This window comes from Dendrobium catenatum, unplaced genomic scaffold, assembly GCF_001605985.2.
Source record: "Dendrobium catenatum unplaced genomic scaffold, ASM160598v2 fragScaff_scaffold_1392, whole genome shotgun sequence".
In the NCBI taxonomy this organism is placed as follows: domain Eukaryota; kingdom Viridiplantae; phylum Streptophyta; class Magnoliopsida; order Asparagales; family Orchidaceae; genus Dendrobium; species Dendrobium catenatum.
The window spans coordinates 181638-204326 of NW_021319854.1; the positions used below are offsets into that span (position 1 = coordinate 181638).

Consider the following 22689-nt stretch of genomic DNA (forward strand, 5'->3'; position numbering starts at 1 on the left):
GAAAGATGGTTACCTTTGCAACGAATGAGCTCTCATGGTTGTCGTTACTTCTGGTCCAACAGAAGAATGACAGACTGTTGTTAATTCCAATATTACTAGAAGAAAAGTTGTTGAAGGAGGTGAAGAACTCTTCTATCGACTCAGTTCAAAACTCAAACTCTGATGCGAGGCAAAGTCGAACAATACGAATAGTTGGAGAAGAGAAAAAGCAAACCCTATCATGCCTACGGCTATAGGAAGAAAGAGCAGAGAAAATAGACATGCATTGCTAGAGAAGCTTACCATATAATTAATTATTTTGTTAATTGATAATTAAAATTAATTAAGAATATAATGTAATTAATAAATAATTAATTACTTTTATTAATTGATAATTAACTTAGATTCTAATTATATTATTTATAATGATTAGTTTCTAATAATAATTAAAATTAGAATTAATAATTAACTCATAAATAATAAAAAATATAGTCAAAATTGGAATTAATAAGTTATTTCATAATTAAAATTTCTAATTATACTATTTTTCTAATTTTAATTTATTGACAATAATTAAAATTTGAATAAATAAGTAACTTGTACTTAATGCAAATTAAATTTAAAGCAAAAATTAAATTTGAATTTTTAATAAACTAACAGCCTTAAATCTTGAGTTATGTTGCCAAATAGTTTCACAGGTTCTAATATTTTTTTGCCAACAGTTTTCTGGATTTAAACCCTTCAGGATTTAGTAAATCCGGATTTACAAGATTTACTAAATCCTACTTGTTGCCAAACAACCCCCAAAAGTTAGGCATGAGTAATGTTGAAAAATGGAAGCAAGAAAAAAATGAGAAAAGGGGAAAAAGAAAGAAGAAAAAAATAATGAAATACATCTTTAGTCTCCTATTCATTTTAAAATCTACATATAACTACATGATAGTATGTTCTTTTGATTTGAAGTACACGTAGATACTCTTCATCATTAATACTGGCCATGCTATAACTGTTTTACCTATTTTATTTGGTTAAATTTGCTTCATTTTTTCCCTCTTCAAATGTCTTTTAAAGTACCTCATTTATAGATAATTTCTTCTTTTGTTTTTGCAAATCATGATAATGAGAGTATCTTATAACTTTTGTGATGCTAACATTATTTTCTTTTGTAGTTATTTAGTATCTCTCAAATTATGAATGAAATTATTTTACTTTTGTTATGAGTCTTGAAACTTAATTGATTTTTTTTCCCTTTTCTTTCCATCATCACTACGGATGTTTCAATTTTAGAAACTGCTATTATTCTGAACTTTGTTTTGTAATCCCTTAGGTGAAAGAAATTCTCATTGAAGAGTCAAATGTACAACCCGTCAATAGCCCTGTAACTGTTTGCGGAGATATCCATGGCCAGTTTCATGACCTAATGAAACTCTTTCAGACTGGAGGTCATGTTCCAGAGACAAATTACATCTTTATGGTAGGTCTTTCTTGCTTCATGGTCACTTAATTTGATAGTTATTTTATTCAATGGTTTCTTAATTTGTGCTTATTGTAATTAGCTCTCATAATTAATGACAGGGTGATTTTGTTGATCGAGGATATAATAGTTTGGAAGTCTTCACTATTTTGTTACTTCTAAAAGCCAGGTGTTACTCACAAAACTAATATTTATATATCTTTCTGATAATTTTTATATATTGTTTCATTTCAATATTCCATTAAAAATATAAAAATTGCGGACAGCATAGAGTGGAAAACATGTCGTGTGTGCTTTGTATCACATCTTGAATTCAATCCTTTTTACATAATGAATTTCCTACATTGTATTAGAAATGCATTTTCCCTGATATTTTGGCTTATTTTTAAGTCATAACTAATTTATTTTGGGATATGTTTATTTTAGCCTTCTTGTTTATGTTTACTTAATTATTTTAGCCTTCTTGGTTTTTATTAAATGCTTGTATGTCTTTTTATGTTGTTATTTGGATACTTTTGAATTACAATCAAATAATTTATTGGGATAAAACTAATCTCAAATTTTTATGAAAAAAAAAAGTTGCTTATTGAGTGCTATAAGTACTCTTAAATGCTTTATTTTTTGTATTTTTAATTAATTTAATGGTTTAATTTTGATGCTTATGCCTCTAAACCTTTCATGTTTTATGAAAAAAACTATTTTAATACCCGGTTGTGCAATTTCAGACCTTAACTTTAATGATCAACATACTAGCATATAACACAGAACAAAACTATATAGCACAACACAACACAACAAAATATAATAATGCCAAACAAAACCTCCTTCTCCAATAATAGCATCAAGAATAAGATTAATATAAAAAATTTAGAATTGTGTATATGATGTGTTGAATGTGTATTTCGAGCAAGGTGAGCATAGAGAAGAGTTAATTTAATGGTTGATGGTTCATGATATACAATTAAATATGATACATAAAAAATTGGACTTTTACTCAAATTATAACTTGCAAGGATTCATCTCAATTTGTTACTTTATTTATATGATTTCTTTTTTGGGTGGTTAAAATTTTAAGGTTTTTTGTAAAAAAACTTTTTAGGTTCAGACAATCATTATCATATCTACTAGTTTGAATATCATATTTTTTCTATTCTTAGGCTTATATTTTTCATGATTAACGACAATTTTCTCATGAAAATCATACATCGCTCATGGATAATGCAATATAGTACATGTAATTATAATGCTTGAATAATTATATGCTTCATAATGGATATTGCTATGACCAAGTCCAAGAGGAGAAAATGAAGAAAACTTAATATTTATACTTGGTTTCAATAAAATTTTCTTTTCATAATTATCAAGTCGCACAAATATGTTTAATTTATACAAGATCCATTTGTTGTATTAATGATCAACTTCTTTAAGGAAAATAAATCCAAATGGTTTAAAAATTTATTGTGATGAATTGGGCACTTTTAGATTTGATCTCTTCAAAAAATTCTTTTTGAGAATTTGCAAGAAGCCAACTACATAAAACAAAATCAATATTAGTTTGGTTCATATAGATATAAGGATAGTTTCATATGATACTTCATTAGGAGTTATACTATCAAATTACTCAATTGATTTATTAATTCAGCTTGTACGAATTTTTCAATTTTAAAATTAAGCATAAATTTAAATTCTAATGGGATTGAAACCAAGAAATGATCTCATGTTCATATTCAATTTCATCTTTAGATTTTAACTCTTGCTTAGTGTTAGCTCCATGATCTAATGTGGACTTTGGTTAGATTCAAAATTAATGAAATTAATTGTTAAATCATATTATAAATGTAATATGACTTATAGAATATTCATGTACTGCACATTTTTCTATTAGATTAAATTTGACTATACAAGATGCTTATTTTAGAGTGTGTTTAATAGTCTTTTGGATGGGTTGATGATACTGTTTCTTTAAAACTATTTATCAATGTAATAGTTCTAACATAAGGATTATTATAATATTTTCAAACCCTAAATCTCTATCTTAAGCTTCATCTTTTATCTTTGGAGAATTGCAGGTTAATTCATGTATAATTTCTTATATTAGAATTTTAATGAAATAAATAATGATAACAGAATAATCTATTTGCAAATAGTATTTCTCTATAATAGCTTTCAAATCTAATAAAATTTTTGAACACACTATAGCCACAATATTTTAACTTAATTAAATTAACTATGTAGTTGATCTCTATTATTAATGAATTTTGATATTATTATTTAAGCTTATGTCTTGGCTCAAGAACATTTGATTTGAGCATCAACACTTCCCAAATAAACGTCAAGAAAATATGTTTATTTTTTTATTCAATTATATGGGAATAAATAAAAATATATCTTTCATCGTTCCTCCTGGCCTATTTGCAGCATACTAGTTCATTTATTTATTCTCTTCTTTTGGATCATTCTTTCATGCCTATTCATGGTATGCATTGCTGCCTCCATGCTTTCTCCATCATTTTTTTGTTCTTTCATATTTGCCTCATGATAGTAGAAGCAAACACAAGTGGAAGAGTGAGCAATGACTGAAGTAATGTGGGAGTTTTGTTATTCTTTTTCGTCCAATACTATTGAATGAGTGTTTTTTGACTGTTGCAGCTCCTTGCTCCCAATGCCCTATCATGATGTCACTCTTTCCTTTAGTAAAAAATTTCGCTTTATGGTAAAATCATACATTTTTGTAGCCATCATCATTTTTCTAAACAATGGATTTGACATCTCTTTGGATTTTTTAGTGTTTAAAGGATCTAGTGGCATAGTTTAGTGATTTTATAGTTGCTGCCAACTATTTCAAGTGCCAGTACACTTGCAACTTATAGCTTCCTATTTTTGCTATCAGAATTTTAAAGTTATTTTTTTAGTCAAAGTTTTGTATTCATCTTTCCAAGAGCAGCTTTTATAAAACAAGTTCTGATAAAAGCATTCAAAACTGTACAATTTTATTATCAAAATCGACATTATTTTTTGTTGTATGCTTTTTCTTCAAAAAGTAGCAAAAAAGCCACCCCAAATAAAAAGCTTATTTGAGTTGTGAAATGGTATTCTGAAGCACTTCTAGAAATTATAAAATTTGTGTAGTCTGATGAATTTTTTAGTGGATTTATGTAGATTAGTAAGATTTCCATTTTTGTGGTAACATTACCATTTCATTTTAGTAGACCATTTTATTTTCAATATTCATTCATCCTAACGGAAATATAGTTTCAATTCATTTGATTTATGGTGAACCGTACACCTCTAAATAAAATATATTACATTTTCATACGTTTCATTATAAATGCATTATAAATACATATAACCAAGCAACACTTGAGAGAATTAATTGAGATGATAATTCAATTGTCTTCTATTGTAAATGAGGCTTAGAAATTTAGAACAAAGAAAACCACATTGAGTTGAAATTCATGCACTTGTTGAGACTGAAATTATATCAAATTTAAATAAATTAATAACACAATGAACCCCAACAATCAAATTTAGAGTATTGAATAAATATAGGAAAAAGTCACCAAAATAGTGAAATCAAGCCTCATGTTTGTAGGAGATAGCCGCCTCTGAAAACATTAGTAGGTTTTGTCGTTTTGTATCTTCTACCTTCTAGATTCAGTAAGAAAAAATATTTATACCTGGGCCAGCACTTGGTTGTATGAGGATTATTTAGTGAGGTGCCTTGTTTCTCATGCTTGATTTTTATGGTTAGAAAATCACCTTTTATTTGCATCATATGATGCTCAAATGATATACGAATAACCATCCATTAATTCGTTTAAGGTGGCGCTGGTATTTGGGTTCTTGTTGTCTTTGGGAAACCACAGAAATGCAATGTCTAATATTCTTCCATTGCCATTTGTTTTTTTTTTAATACTTTGAGTAGAATAACATGGGCGCTCTACTTAATGGATGATTTAGTCTCTTCTAGTTAAGGTTTGAGCCTATAAAATAGAGTGGTCTGCACTATTATCGCATCAATTAGGTGTCTACTTAGTATAATCAATCATGAGAGTATGAGACACAGTTCATGTGAGCAACTATTATTGAGCATGTTTTGCTAGTGAAGTCCTACAACTCGATGTCCTTCTCTCCAATGTAGATTGTAGCAACCCAGTCATAATAATAAGGGTTAATTTTAAAGCATGACTAGTATATATACTAAGAACTTTATTTAGTGTACCAGAAATGACTTGACCCAAATATGAGTTTCCAAATCCGTGCAGGACAAGTTCTAGAAAAATTTTCAAGTGTTTGAATGATCTGATTACAGTCATTCATCTAAGTTTGATAAGCTGAGCTAATGATGAGCATCCAATATCCAAAGCCTTTTTTAGACTTCTCCAAATCTATTAGTGAACAGGAACTTTCTATCTAAAACAACACCAATTGAAACCTCATGTGAGTTCATTATCTTGTGAACTTAAATTTTTACCACATTATGCAAAGGTGTAGCATCACATATAAGAATAAAATATGCAAACTACAAATAGAATTATGCCTTTTTGAAGCCAAGAAACTCCTTAACAAAACCCATGGTAATATACTTCCACTTCCACTCAGGAATCTCCAATTTTTATTATTTCCTTTTAATCTCTAATGTTCTCCTTTCACTTGGTGGCAAATCAAAGGCCTAGTTGCAAATTCAATTATCCTTTTACATTTGCTTACATAAATAACTTCAACATATATCTAATACTGATAAGGTGAATAGAAAACGAACATGTAGAAGGCTCTCAAAATCTGAGCGTGCCCACAAGTCCTTACACTTCCCTCAAACTGTGAGCAGTGGTAAAGACACTTCAGTCCTGGCATATAGCTTCATTTGACATATACCTTGTCAACATAAAATGAGTTTCCATGATTCACTATGATTCTATGGAAATGTTGAGAAGAGAGTTTATGCATTGATGTCATCCATAAAATGATCAAATCACTATTAGTTTGTGCCTCCCTTATTCCCAAGATCCAAAATAATTCATTTTTTGAAGTTTGATTTTTGTTAGAGTAGCTATGAATGCTGTCATATTTCATTAAAACACTAAAAACATATATATGATAATTAAATGTAAAAGTAAGCTAAAATTTACTAGAATGATATTTTATCTATTTTTTCTTGTAACTTTTTAGGTTCTCCTTTAATTTAGAAAATCATAAAGTTACCTCATGAGGAGTTTGTGTCCATGAATGACAAACACTAAAGTTGTTTAGCTTATTTGTGCACTTTAATCAGTAGCCCCTGTCTCCTTATTGATAGTTCTTAGGTATTTATAATCCACCATGAAATATGATTGAGCCATCTATAGCAACAAGAAATCCAGGTCTTTGCCCTTGAACCATTTATTCATGCAGGCTGAAAGAATGAAGCTCCTTATTGTGGCATGCATTTATCTTGAGTATTATGGTTGATGCTCCCTAAACCTAGCCAGAAAGTCATGTGAAGTCTCTGCCAAGTATTTCAAATCAAGAACCAACAAATCCCAACGAAGCCTTGCTTTCTTAACCAACAACTGAACAATGTACCTCATTGATCTTCTTCTAAATGTGTTAGCTGGCATAGTAGCTTTACAGTATGATAATTGATATATCTATTGTAATCTTTCATAAAGTCCATTCATTTCTCTATCTCATAGTCTGATCCTTTTTCCATGAACAAATTTTTAAGAATTTGATCTTTGAAGTTCTAAAGGGTCTGATTATACAAATAATGCATCTCAAATCTTTAAAACAAATAACATGCTTCTCATGTCCTTTCAGCATGCTTGAAACATAAGCCATTATTTTTTCATTGTGTCTCTGCACATGTCCCAAATGTTAGGTAATATTGTACGCTTAAAACATATTTTTGACTAGAAGATACAATGAGTACTGGTGCACTAGTTAATATTTTCTTAAGCTCCTTGGTTCTTCCTTTATGCCAAATCCTAATTGAATGTCACATTATTTTCGGTCAATCTTGTTAGTGGGACAAAAACCTTAGCAAAACGTTCAACTTCTTTAGTAATAAACTTGCAATTCAAAAAACATATTATTTTTGAAACGTATTATCTTAGATACAGTACTTGACCTATTCCAATCTAGAGCAACTTCAATCTTTTTATGATTTACATAATTACAAGCTCAAGAAATGACTTGTCACCACATTCTTAAGCTATAATTTTCATTTATTTAGTTTGGAAAGAAGTTTTTCTACCCTCAGGACCTATAAAAAAATCCCTAGATGTTGCTTATGCCTCATCTAACTCTTGGAATAGATTAATGTCATAAATAAATAAGGCAATAACAAATTGATGAGAGGTCAAAACATTTGAATCATAAAATTCATGGAAGCCATTGAGGCATTGATTGAGGAAAACAACTTTACCAAAAGGAAAACAACATTACCAAAATCTTAGAATTCTTATATCAATTGTTAATGACCGCAATGGGAATACTCCTGTCATTTTCTCTCAGTTTATGATATCATGATATCAAAATTAATCTTGATTTACTTCTTAGTTCCTTAGAGTTGATAAAAAATATCATCAAATACTAGGCAATGGATGCTTATTCTTCACAGATTCCTGATCCAATTGTTTGCAATCACATTTTCATAGATCCATCATTATTTTTACAAACCTCTAGGGAACTCTGGGCCTGATAGACTTTTAAGCTAGCAAATCTTGTAGTTGCTTCTTTAATTCTTTGCATTTCTTAATCAGATAAAATAAGCAAAAAAATATTTTATGAGGATTAATTATATGTAATACATAGCATTACATTTAGTATTACAGATATCATGTTTCATATAAATAATCATCATAGCCTACATTCAATCCAAATTATTATTATATGACCATAGCTTGCTATGGGAACACTTTGGGTAAACTTCATTTAAGCCTGCAATTCTGATTGCCTTTACTTGAGAGGTTGCCTCTACTCACGTTAATGATGAACCACTCGATGATTCATTCTAATTTTCATGATTAGTCTTGACACTTTATCTAGTTCTGAGCAGATAGTCTTGGTTTGACTTGATGATGAGCTGCTCTTTGATTCATTAGCGTTTTCATCATTAGCCTTATCCCAACTAATTAGGGTTGATTTTATGAATCAGTTGGGGTTTTATTGTATTTTTAGTAGATGTAGTTTCTAGAATCTGAGATTTTCTGTTGGCTTACTGGGATTATTTATCTTTTTTTATTTGATTTTCAATTTTTTTACCACCCAAGCAATCATTATACAAATTGGCTTCTGATGAACATGCCTATGAATGATTTGTTGAAATTCTTAAAGTTTTTATGTTCGTTTCTCTCATCCCCAGACTCACTGTTCTCTTTTCTTTTTTATTTATAATTGCCTAACCAAAATCAAGTTGTTTGGCTTTTGTGCATTTACGCCAGATACCCGGCAAATATTACCCTTCTACGTGGGAATCACGAAAGCAGGCAACTAACACAGGTGTGCTATTCTTTGGTGTTTTTTTATTGTGATAGCAAATTCTAGTGGAATTTGAACTTTAAATTTACCTTCCAACTTCCAAGCAAGAAATTTTGCAACTTTTTAGTCTAATAATTATACTCTTTTGTTGATAGGTTGTTTCATGGTTTAGTAATTCTTTTATATTCCACAAGCTAGTTTAATTCAATCATTGTACTAGGAGAAATATCACATTTTATGTAGCATGTGAAAGAAATTGCCAATTTACTTCTGTGATTTTACATGCCCCCTTTTTCTGGTTTTCTAGGTTGTATTTCCATTCTGTGAAATATTGAAGAGATTTAGTTATATACCATACCACTATTTCTGATGATTAAGGGTTCAAATGTTTTTATGCTGAGGAGAATCGAGGAAATGCATGTCTTTGTTTTATGTGCTTGTTACTAGCTCTTTATTTCCTACTTTCGTTCGTCATTGTTTGTCGGTATTTTTCTTTTATGCAGTCCTCATTTGATGGGAACAAAAAGAAACACAAATAAGTGCTCCAAAACAAGTTGGAGAACATTAGACACTTTAGGAAAAAAGAAACTTTCAAAGACATAGCAAAGAAACAAACAAGCTACTTTCAACTTCAAATAAAAAAAAAACAACTTACAACTTGTAATAAAACTCAAGACACAACACAACTTATAGAATTTTTGAGATGAAGGATACAAATTGAGTGGTTACTTGTGGAGAAAAGAAATAGATTAGAAGTCCAAGACGAATTTTTAGAAGAGAGGAGATAGAAGAGGATAGCTCGCATGCTATTCGAAACCAACAAGTTTCGCTTTCCAAAAACATCACATTTAACTCACTAAGCAGCAGCAAAACAATCCCCTTAAATAGGAAAAAGGAGCTCAAAAGGCACCCAAAGCACCCGCCCCATTCAGCCAACCAGAATAGGGGAAAAACCCAAGCGGAAAGGCACAGCAGCACCACAAACCTAACAGCCAGAATTGGAATAGCCAAGAGCCGAACAGACACCAAGAAAGGAGCTTGGCAACACATGAACCCAGCATTCAATGCTAAAAAAGACGGCTCCCAATCAGCCACAACACTCCAAACACAAAGCAGCCAAGCATAAATGGGCCAGCCCAATACGAGACAAAGCAGCCCACAAATAAATACCCAATAAGAGGAAAAAATTAAAATTTTGCCTACATCATCATTAAATCTTCAGTTAACTTTGTTCAAATTAAAATTGGGTTGTATGCGGAACATGAAAACACTATGAATCTGCTTCCACCTGCTTTTCTTATCTTGGAAAACCATGGGCACAGTGTGCAAGAGTTCTCATTTCTTGTCTTAGGGCAACGTGAGATTGTAGTGTAGTTCCTACTATCTAACCAAGTAGGCTGCTGCAAGTGCAAGCCTAACCAAGAAGCCAAATCAGGTTACACGCAGGGTGTGGCAGCCCTTTTTATACCTGATGATGTTGAATATTTAACATTGTCTAAATTCTTCATCAGCATTCTAATAACCTTTTTTCAATTTTAAATATCCTTATGGTCTGGGAAACATTTTGTGGTTGCAACTAGGTAATAATTTGGTTTTATCTTGATCAATGTGAAAGTTTTTCTTTTCAATATTTCAATTTTGAGAAAATGTCCAAAATAGACCCTGGGTTTTTTTAGGGGGCCATTCAAATGCCAGACTATTCAATGTGCTTCATTTGGTCGTTTAACTCCTTAAAATTGATCTAAATTAGCCCCTTCATTAGAATCCAGTTAAAAAATTCTAGGGAGTCGAGGGATTTATGTGGATCAATTTTGAAGAGTTAAAGGATGAAATTGAGTATACATTAAATAGTTTGGGATTACAATGAACACCACAAAAAGTTTTGTGATTATTTTGAGCTTTTCCTCTTAAATTTTACCTGACAAAGGTCATGCTAAATTAAGATGTTTCAATTTCCTCGGGGAATTCAGCAAATTCAATCTTAATGCGCATGCACATCCTTTTGCATGCATTTGTTTTCTACAAGTTGAGGGTTTAGGTTCATGTATACTTGTCTCTGTACATAACATATTACGCATAAAGGTAACCTGGACACAGTTAAACTCGTGAAACAAGACCAAAGAAGTACTTTACAAATTTTTTTAACGGAACCTTTTCAGACTGAACGGGCTAGAAAGTTCTTGGGTTGATTGGTAGATTGGGTTTTAAATAATAAACCTCTGGATGCTCTATGCTTCTCTTTTAATGACCAACATTCGGCATCATAAAGCATTGCAGGCCTCACAACCATCTTAAAGAATTTTCCCTTAAGTTTGAGGGGTACTTTTCTATCACACAACAAGCGTTACAAGCCCGATGCATTTCTCCACTTCAACCATCCAACTTGAATTCTGCTGATAATATCCCCATCTATTTCACCATCACTCTGAACAACAGATCCAAGATATCTAAAACATGTACTCTTATTAATGACTTGAACGTCCAAAGTCACAATCCCGTCACTAGGTCTATTACTACTAAAATTATAAAAGACTCATGTCATTATTATTCGAAAAGTTTTACGTTGGCTGTCAACTACCTAACGCAACCCTTCATTTTTCTAATACAGGACTTGGGACCTGACAACGGCAGTGTTGACCGGCAGTAATGCATATTAGATAATAAACCTATGACATGTAATCTGTTAAATTCTTGTAATAAAATATTCAGATATCTTGAAGTTTCTTTTCCAGTGCAACAACCACCTTGTCAATTGCATTTCTAGTTGGCTTTATGCAAGGCACAAGGCATCATTGTGGGTCAATTTTTATGCTGGAGGAGAACGTTTATCATATGACTTTCTAAGCTTAGTGTCATATGAGTAGAATATTATTATTATTATTATTTTTATTTTTTTGCAGGTGGAAACCCCTTAACGTTTTAAACCTTCAAAATGCAATTTGGATCTATTTTAATGATTTCTTCCTTTAATCAAGTATTTTCACTTCGTTAAGCAGAATTACTGTTTTGTGATATTAGATTCAGGATTATGCCTTTTAACGTAGATGAGCAGTTATATGCAATTATCGTCTTACATTCATGAGTTCTTGAGATAACCTTGCCGACCTTTTTTTCTTTTTTTCAAAATTTTATTTCTTCTATGCATTTTTTATGGATTTTCGTTTCCTTTATCTAGGTCTATGGTTTTTATGATGAGTGCCAGAGAAAATATGGGAATGCCAACGCATGGAGATACTGCACTGATGTTTTTGACTACCTTACTTTGTCAGCAATTATTGATGGAACGGTAACCATTTTCTTGTTCTGTATCTACTTTAAAACTCAACTAATGTTTTCTAACGCTTCCTCTTTATTGGGTTTAAGTTGATGTTTCATGCCACTTCTCTTTGAAATTATAGGTGCTGTGTGTCCATGGTGGTTTATCTCCCGATATAAGAACTATTGATCAGGTTATCTATAATTTTTTTTTTAAATGTAGTGATTATTTTTATAATTGATAATGCCTTCTTGTTTTTTATGGCATTCAAAAGCCCCAGATTATGTTCTCTGATCTTTTCATGCTGATTATCCTAAGATTTTAATTTAGCGTTCGTCCTTTTTTTATGAAACTCATAGTTAAATGATCAATCGCTTTTGATACCATAAGCATGTTGGCATTTTTCCCCTTCCCAGTTTTCATAATTGGGGGAGTTGAACAATACACGCTGCTTCATTTGGTAGTGTAAAGATACTAGTTGTAACCATTAGATGCTGCACTTCAGCTGATTCTAGCTATTTCTACAACTTCGGTTCTTCCTATTAGTCTCTCCAACTTATCCCTCCCAAGATTGAAGCTGAGATGGGTTTCAAAAATTTTGGCTGCTTCCTTATTGGGGCTATAGTGGCCTTCCTTTTTTATTGAGACTGCCTTCGTTGCTTATCCGAATTGCAGCAGATTTTGTTTCTGATAGGAAATACTTGAGTTCGCAAGTAATCCTATTGGAATTACTTGAGTTCGCAAGCAACATTAATGATAAATGGGTAAAAACAACAAGAAAGAACACAAGAATGCCAACAAAATCAACCCGAAACAGTAGATTGCATTAGGGAAATCAAAGCAAAGCAAACATAAAACAAAGATACAATTGATCCTCAATTCGAGAGGAGGATTGTTCTCTCCCAATCTCTAGACGATGAGTCTAGAGCCCATAACGTCAAGGAAAACTCGAAAAGAATAACTCAAAGCATGCATGCCCTAACCCTAGCCTCCCCTCCTCTTTTAATACATATCTTTCTAATAAAAACCAATAAAAGGTTTTTTTTAAAATAAACCAATATTTAAATAGTTTCCCTATACAAATTCAGCCCCTTCCCTCTCTCTCTTTGCCACCCTAGGGGGGCCCACACGCTTGGGCGACATTCAAAGGAGGCGGCTTAGCCCGCCTCCTATAGGTCTGAACCGGCCCAGGTTGGGCCGGTTTGGACGGCTTAGGCTGAACCGTAACAGTTTCCTAACAACATTGTAGTATAAGATGTTGAAGACTATGTTAGTGACCTTTTTGTTGTTCTTAGGGAATCTGGTTTTTTCGAGTCGGTGGAGGTCATTTCATAGGTTTTTTGTGTTGTTAGTACGGTTTTGAGGCATGAACAAACCTTTTTGAATGACTTAAATAAAATTTTTCATGGACGAACAAGTCTTTTTTTTTCCTTTTGAGTTTTTAATTATTGGTCAGGTGTGAAACTTGAATGCAGGGAGAGACTCAAGCGCGAGACCTAACTTTTTGGCGACTTCCCCTTCATTTTTTTTATTTTTAATGTTTTTCATTATTTGCTAAAATATATAATTATGTTTTGTCAGATTCTCTATAATCTAATTTCTCTCAATCACATAAAATTTTGATCATGTGTGGCTTTCATGATCCATAATTCTAGTTAATTTATTGGAGAAGATCTCAGATTTTTCACCTCATTTAGTTTTTATCAGTTTTTTTGGATTTTTATCGATGGTTGTTAGTAATTATTTTGTACTTATGATTTGTTTCTTTCAAAAATTTGGTTTGATTCATTGTTCTCCGTATCGCTTGTTAAATTTGTATGAAAACACTTTGATACAATATCTAAAGGCATCTTACATAAAATTTGGTATTAGAGCTTAATGCTGAATCATAATTTCTTCTAGACATAGGATGTATAATTAGTTATACATGAATAAAAACATACAATTTAAATGAAATGGTAATGGTGGTGAGAGGATAAATAAGGGGTGACGAAAGCAGAATTTCAATTACATAATTTGTAGCGATCAACATACATAACTTGGATATAAAGGAAACATTCAATTGGCCTCATGAATAATTTCATTCATTTGATAGCAATGCTTAATCAATCAATAATCTTCATACAAGTCATGATTCCTTATTTATAGAAATAGAGTTACAAAGATAAAAGCTAAAAATTTTCATGCAGTTTTCATGAAGTTAAGATTTACAAATTTTATTCATACATTTGATGAAGGCTTAATCCTGTGATATATTCAAATAAGAAAGATAATTTGGATGAATTCTTTAATAGGTAGAATATATCTTTAAAAGAATGAAATTTGCTTGCAAAATTATTGGGATTTGCTAAACTATTTTGGTGAACTATTTCTATAAAAACCAAGTTTACATGGGTTGCTGTGGAACGTATATTTAGAGAACAATATTTGTCTTTCCTATGTTACAGAGATCAATTGCATGATTAATTGTAGAATTTCAATCAAGATGATTATAATTTGTTAACATATATTCAAAGATTTTGCCGCCAAATCTAATTTGCTCTAAGATTATTATTTTATTATATCTGATTTAGTAAAGGTCTTGTGCTAGAAATTTAAGCATGAATCAAGCTACACTTCTCTGAAGATAATATATGTGGTGTGTTATAGTCTTAGAGCTCGAAAAATATTATTATTGTTTATTATACCTTCAGTAATATTTCAAGGAAAATTTTTATTTTTTATACTTTTCACCTAAGTCCTATTAAAAACATAATGAAACTAGTACCATGTGATTAAATTTATTGCTACTGATGAAACTGTAGTTTTGAATATTCTTTAAATGACGAATCAGGTGCAGAAAAAATGATCCTACATGGGATTTTGCATCAAAACCTATTCTAAAATATGATCATGTACTTGAACCTAAAATAAAGCCACTATAAAGAAATTAAATATGAGATCATATATGAACTTGGAAGCTAAATACATCCATATTTATGAAATTGAATAAATTGTTAAAGTTATTGAATTATTTGAACAATATAATTATGCAACTCTTGAGGGTTTCTCTTTTACTGTTATGTTTATAAAAAAATAGTAAAATTGACATTTATTTTGTTTTTTGTTATTTGACTATTAATTTTCAAATTTATAAAGAATATTATTGAGAAGGTTAAATTATATAATATTCATAAATTTATGAATGATAAATATCTTCAAGTAAACTAGAAATTTATGACTTCATCGATTTGTTTAAAACCAGTAGTATATAATTCATATTGATTAATCATTACAACAACAACATCAAACCTTTATCCTACTATGTGGGGTCGGCTATATGTATCATTTTTCTCCTTTGTGTCTTGTTAAGAGTCAAATTCTCATTTAAATATAATAAAAAAGGTCATTGCTAATATTTTTTAACCAAGTTTTTTTAGGTATACCTCTACCTTTCTTAACATAGGCCAAATCTAATACATCTACTCCCTAACTGGGTCATCATAAGGCTTACATTTTATATGACCAAACCATCTAAGGCAACTCTTTCTAATCTAATCATCCATTGGAGTTACTCCAACCTTTTCACATATATGCTTGTTTTGCATTCTACCTCTAAGAGTAAAGCCTCTCATCCACTTAATTTTATGCTTCTCTTTTAAAAGCCTCCACTATGCAACACTTAATTTTATGCTTCTCTTTTAAAGGCCAACATTCTGTGCCATAAAGCATTGCAAGTCTCATCAACATCTTATAGAAATTTCCCTTAAGTTTGAGGGGTGTTTTTCTATCACACAATAGGCTCGAAGCATTCCTTCACTACAACCATCCAACTTGAATTCTACTAGTAATATCCCCATCTATTTCATCATCACTTTAGACAATAGGCCTGAGATGTATAAAACGTGCACTCTTTATAATAATTTGATCGCCTAAAGTCACAATACACCCACTACATCTCATGCCATATATATATTTTTAATTTTTCTCCATCTTTTGGTTTCATATTCTATACATTATTTACATAATTTTGAGATGACCGTAATTTTGTGCTAAAAGCTATGGTTGATTATAAAATAGTATTGACTATTATGGTGAATATTAGTGGTATATTGTGCAATGAAGAGATCGACCTACATATAATGATCATGGATATGTTTATAAGAAGTTAATAAATTTTCCTAAATTTGCTAGTTAATTTTATTTTTTAATCTATAGAATTGATTGGTCATTTTAGAATATTCCAGTTATTCTGGTGTAGTCCATTGTACCTTCAGAAGTTTAGCATAGTTTTTTGCAATTTTACGTTGTGGTTAAAGATTGTTGGATTGTAACGATCTTTAGCTCCTAGCTCATCAAGGTTGCAGCTGGCTTCCTTTCTTTAAGGGATTATAGCAAGTTCCTTGCTTATTGGGACTGTTGCGGGCTTTGAATCTATATGGAGTTGTAGCACAAGGTGATGAAGCTCTATTAGTGATCATTTATGTAATTTTAGAGGACTTCAATTCCGTTAAATTTGTTGAATGTTGTTTCTTAGTTATTCTTATGATTACGAATATTGATATGACTTATGAGGCATGTATTTGTATATATTTATTGAATGGCTTGATAATTTTTTTTTATGGATATGTTATCCATTCTTTTCCATATGGGATTTTAATCCTTTGTTAAGTGCGGGTTTGGGAGATTCTTGGGAAAGGTCATCTCATACAAGCATTAGACTTGCATTTATGGTAACATCTTATGAAACGGTTGCATAATTTCTGCTAGTTGGGACTCATGCTTACTAAGACTTTCGCCCTATTTCCTTCTTTTTCTGTTGTCACTAACATTGATCTGTGGGATCCTTAATACTTACTGTATAAGTTTTTTTTATAATTATTATTTTCTGATTTTGTATATTTTCTATTAGAAACTTCCAAAGATTGCATAAATTTTATATAAATATTGGAATGAAATTCAACCGAATCTCGCCAATTCTTAGTATGGTTACAAAGCTTAGGATTTCTAGCTTTTTATAAGCTACAACATTCATTGCCATATTATCTAGAGCTTGCAATCTATTATTTACTGCGGTTCTCTGTCTTTGTTTTCACCCTGTTTTTTATAATTGTAGCTTTTTTGCTTCATTGTCACAAACATTTCTCTATTGTTTCCTTCAGCACTGCATTACCACAAATTGGTCCTATTATTGTAGTCTTATCATTTTATTGCTACATTTCTTTCTTTTCCTATTTCTTTCTTGTGTACAGAACCCCATTTTTTCTCTCCATGGACAATAATAGTAATATATCTAATTCCAATGAGAGATCTGCATAAAACATTCATTCAACATACTAGTTGAATGAAAATAAGTATCTAAAGTGATTTTAATTTATTCACAATTTCTTACTAAGGATAAGGCACAAAAAGAAAAAAAAAGCTTGTTAGGAGCATCTTGAAAAACATTTATAGTTGCCAACATGTACTTGAACTCTAATATTTTCAAGTATTATCTGGTTTCATGCCTTTAAAGACTTATAGATATCCATCTTCAATTCCTGGATCATTGATTTAGGAGCTAGAACTCATGTGACTAGCTTCTCTCATACATTTATTTTATATACCCCTTGTCTTAGCAATAAGAAAATAACCATGGCCAATGAATCCTTGATTATTGTGGTTGTTCAAGAAAATATTATTATACATAAGCCCTCACACTTTGAAATGTCCTCCATTTACCTAAAGTATTTACCAACCTATTATCCATCCAAAAGCTAACTAAAGATTTCAATTATCATATTGCATTTTATCCTTCATATTATGTCTTTCATGAATAAGGATGAGACGAACGATTGAACTTACTGAAGAAAAGAATGCTCTCTATCATCTTGAAGAATCCAATGATTATGAAAATTATATATATTTCAGCATTATCTCTTCTCTTAGAAACCCTTAAATTCAATAAAAAAAAAACTGGCTTTAAAATGTATGTGGTTTGGCCACCCATCCTTCATTATTCTCAATCATTTTTCTTTTATTATTCAAAAGAATATATATCAGAGATCTTTATTATCATATTTGTGAACTAGGAAAAGACAAATGTGACAATTTTGCAATGAGTGATACAAGAATTTTTATTAATTTGCCCCTCTTTTGTAGTGACATTTGGGGACCATTACCTAACATCTTTGGAGCTTGGTGGTTTGTGTCATTTGTTCATAATTATGTCCGTATTTCATGAATCTTTTACTAAATATGAAAGTGATGCATCTTTTTTCCATCTTTTTCAAGCTGATAAAAAATAAATTTGATGTTGAAATAAAAAAAAGGTAAAATCCAATAATGTTAAATACTACTTCAATCATTCCTTTTTTTTCATACATCCAAAAAAACGGAAATACATGATTCCTCTTGTACATATACACCCCATTAAAAATGGAGTGCTTGAATGAAAGAGTGGCCAACTTCTTGCTACCATAAGGGCTCTCATTTTTAATAAAAATAGTTCAAAATAATATTGGGGAAGCAATTTTAATAGTCGCCTACATAATGAATCGATTATCTGCTAAGGTCCTTGGGTTCAAAGGTCCTACATTAGTCCTAAATAAATTCATTCCCTATTTCAATGCCTCAAATAACATTGTTTCCAAAATATTTGGAAGTGTTGCTTTGTTCATTCACATTCTCAAAATAGATGAAAAATTGATCCTCAAGCAATTAAATATGTTTTTATTGGAAAAAAAGTACAAATGTTACCACCCCCATGAAAAAGGTTTGTGCCTGCCAATGACACTTTCATTGAAAAGATTTTGACTTTGTTACTATTTATCCTAAGAAATTGATATCACCTACAATGAGTTTTTTCTCCTAGATTTCTCTTTTTTACTTCTCATCCTAGCAAAATATTATACTTTAGAATAAGTTTCGAACCCAAACCTAGTCTATATTATAATCACCATCTACTTCTCCATTATAAGTTTACTAAAAAAAATGCATCTTAATCTATGCAAGTTCAATCAATAGAATCAATTATTGTCATTGAATTCACTGAGAAAATCATTTAGCTTGCAAATAGAACTATAAAAACTTCCACTTAACATCCGTTGCATTATTTTTATCATACATTTTCCTTATAGTCACTTTTCATTTCTTCGGGCTTTCCTACTATTGTATCTCTAAAATAGTTTTTAAGGTTTTAAAAAATATGAATTGGAATAATGCAACGTGGGAAGAAATGGGCAAATTGATTTTTGTTTTAGGGAGAGGAGCCTTAGCGGTTGTTGTTGTTGGAGAGGAGCCTTAGCGGTCCGTTGTCACCACCATGCAGTGGCCTTTATATGTGATGCATCTTCATTTGTGCTATGAAAAGATAGAATCATTTTAGTTGTACATTTTCAAGATATCTGATACCTAATTGTTGCAGATGAGGGTTATTGATCGGAATTGTGAAATTCCACATGAGGGTCCATTTTGTGATCTCATGTGGAGTGATCCTGAGGAGATAGAGACCTGGGCTGTAAGTCCACGTGGAGCAGGATGGCTTTTTGGCTCTAGGGTGACTTCAGAGGTACACCATAAGATCTGATGCCAATTTTCCTTCAAAAAAGTGTCCTTAATGTCTTTCTCCAGTTTGCTAATGTTTGGATTTGTAGTTTAATCATATCAACAATCTCGATCTGGTCTGCCGAGCACATCAACTTGTCCAGGAAGGTTTGAAATACATGTTCCAAGACAAAGGTCTTGTCACAGTGAGTTTACCTTTTAGTTCTAACCAAAATTCCGTTCCATTCATTTTTTGAAGAATGTTGGTATATATATTTATACTTGAAATTTGCATATGCTCCTCTTTGCAAATTTGAGGCAGCAAAAGTAATCATTTACTTGTTTCACCAGGTCTGGTCTGCACCAAATTACTGCTATAGGTGTGGAAATGTAGCTTCTATACTTAGTTTCAATGAGAATATGGTATGAGTCTGCAAATCTGGTATTATTACCTTAGTGTTTTAAATACCACAAAATTCTTATCTTTCTAAATATCTTACATGAAAACCTTTATATTTACTTCAACTCATTCTCTGAATCACATAAAAAATATTATTAATACTAAATTATCTAAATTGAAACATATCTTTTCAATGTTTTTCTTATGTGTTTTAAAAACTTGTGTTATGCAAGTAAATATAGATATTTCAGTATCCATATGCGAATGTTTGTGGAACTGTGGACTAAGATTTTGTTTGGGACGGTTTTTTTATTGCTTCTTAAAATATTTTTCTAGTACAAAAATTAATTTTTGTACTAGAAAGCTTCTTTAAGAAGCAGTAAGAAAGCCGTCCCAAGCGAAGCCTAATTATTATCTTCTAGGTGATTCTGTGAAATACGTTGCATGATTTTGCGACCAGTTTCCCTTTCCATCTTTAAAACTGTGCTCTGGAATTAGTGTAAAGTCTCAATTTTCGGAATATTTGCTGATGTGATTACCACTTGGAAGGAAAATAGAGTTCTCTTGACAACTTTTTCTGTTGATTACAGGAGAGAGAGGTAAAGTTCTTTACAGAAACTGAGGAGAATAATCAGATGAGGGGACCTAGAACAGGGGTTCCATACTTTTTGTAGAAGCCGATTCTTGATTTTTTTTCCCCTACGAAGTGCTTCAGTTTTCCTGTCTTTATGGCTTAATTTGTGTTGCATGTGGAGGGTTTATGAGCATGGAGGTCATCATGGAAAGAAGGAAATGCTACTACCTGTGACCGGATTAGTGGTTCTGCTAGAGAAAATTTAAGAATTCTGATGGGAAAGATTATTATAGTGGCAGATTTGTAGCCATACTGATTTTCTGTACTCAGCTGTGTATTATATATTCATGTTTTCATTTCAGTGTTGTTACTGCTAAGCCTCTTGATTTTCCCATTATTCTTCTACAATGATTTGTCCATGATTGCAGCCCAGAGACCATAGCAAAATGATGAGCTCAAAAGCCAGCTCGCTTACTTCATAAGAGTTGAGATTTCGGAGAAGCTATGATTGAGAATGACATTCTACTGCCAATTTTGTCTTGTAATCTTAGCAGATTTCCAATGTCTTGCTTGCAGCTCATCAATTTGACATTTTGTAGGCAATCTTTGTTCTAAGGGTTGGTGATATTTAAGCATCTTTGTTCTTTGGTTGGCTGCTTTCATTGCTGATAGATTATTATTAGTATTATTCAAATCTAATTTGTTTCTTCACATTTTTGTTTTATGATGAAGCATTTGACCCATAGGAGGCTCAATATGAATGTAAAAGTATGTTTTATTAGAAAACATTAAGTGTTATATAAGTAAATTTAAATATTTAGATATATAAATATATAAAATATTGATGGTGTATATGTAAAGCCTCATTAATAAGAGGAAAATTCATATCTCATCAACTTTTCATGCCTGAAAAACATTGGTAAATCCTCATTAACAAGAATCTTCTTTTTATATAAGCTCCAAGACCCTTCCAATAAACTATAAGAAATTTTAAATAAATCAGAAGCTTTTCAAATTGTAAATCCCCATCTAGTTCTGTTGGAGGACTTACGGGGCTGTCTATTGGTTTATAATCTTTCAAGTTGAATGTGGTACTTAAATTATTTGAATATTTGATTTGAAAGATAAGTATTTCCTTATCTTTCTGCTCCACTTGTAATCCATGAAAGAAATAAGCTTTCAAATAAAATTCTTTTCAACTTTCTTATTCATAATAGTCATAATATTATAATCATATATCATTTACATAAATCTATATGTAATCTTTGACTCTTTTATGAATGTGATATCTAATAACCTAATTTTGATCCTCCTTACTCTATCAGCCCTAAAACACCTTGGATCTATACATCTACTTCAAATCCGACTTGCATACATTACCCTAACACTTCATAATAGGCTTTCTAGCTTCTCAGCGCAACATTACACCTTTTTATTAACTTAATATTCCAAGACCAATCAAATCCATCCAGACTAGTTCAGCTTTATATAGTCTTTAGGGTTTTGCTCCTTTGGCCTCTAAACCACTTGCAATTTCACCCAACCATCTAGATCACATCGAAAGTCATTACCTAATTTAATCAAGTAGATACATGCCTAGAATTCCCCAACATATGAAACCTTGGGTTCAAGTTCCCAAGAAAAGTCTTAGGGTTGGCCATATCCTAATATCGAGGAAAGGATTCTCCAAGGATTTAACTTATTATGGACGAAAGCAAAAAAATACCCATCGAGGCTTTAGGGTTGTTGGTGGGCGGGCATGATTGGGAACCCCCCATCCCGAGTTTGAATCCCCCATACTACAACCTCACATCTACAATGGGGCAAATCAAATGTTGGCTCGATGCAAGTGGGTGGCCTCGCTAGATTCCACCAAAAGATTAATTACGCCGCCAAATACTTTCTTCGGAGTAGCAGAGGATAGACACCCCCGTTCAAAAAAAAAAAAAAAGCTAAAAATGAGTTGAACTCTTTGTTGGAATAATTGTATTCGAGGTGTAGGTCAATGGGAAGGGACCAACTAAGGGGTTAGGTTATTGGACGAA

General features: G+C 31.5%; 1 protein-coding gene across 1 annotated transcript; it reads left to right on the forward strand.

Annotated features, from left to right (window-relative positions):
• Positions 1–1281: 1281 nt before the first annotated feature.
• Positions 1282–21289, forward strand: LOC110113909 (phytochrome-associated serine/threonine-protein phosphatase). Its single transcript, XM_020846631.2, has 9 exons — positions 1282–1453; positions 1555–1622; positions 8875–8932; positions 12087–12197; positions 12310–12360; positions 19552–19695; positions 19781–19876; positions 20022–20093; positions 20661–21289. Exons 1-9 carry the CDS (start codon positions 1400–1402, stop codon positions 20742–20744), a joined length of 738 nt encoding a protein of 245 aa, XP_020702290.1. The 5' UTR covers positions 1282–1399; the 3' UTR covers positions 20745–21289.
• The last annotated feature ends 1400 nt before the right edge of the window (positions 21290–22689 follow it).

What these genes read in the sequence shown, in the direction of transcription:
- LOC110113909 (XM_020846631.2), top strand. Translation starts at nt 1,400, where the DNA reads ATGAAACTCTTTCAGACTGGAGGTCATGTTCCAGAGACAAATTACATC. An exon ending in GCTCTAGGGTGACTTCAGAG is followed by an intron (nt 19,696 to 19,780) that starts GTACACCATAAG and finishes TTGGATTTGTAG; the next exon opens with TTTAATCATATCAACAATCT. An exon ending in AAGACAAAGGTCTTGTCACA is followed by an intron (nt 19,877 to 20,021) that starts GTGAGTTTACCT and finishes TTGTTTCACCAG; the next exon opens with GTCTGGTCTGCACCAAATTA.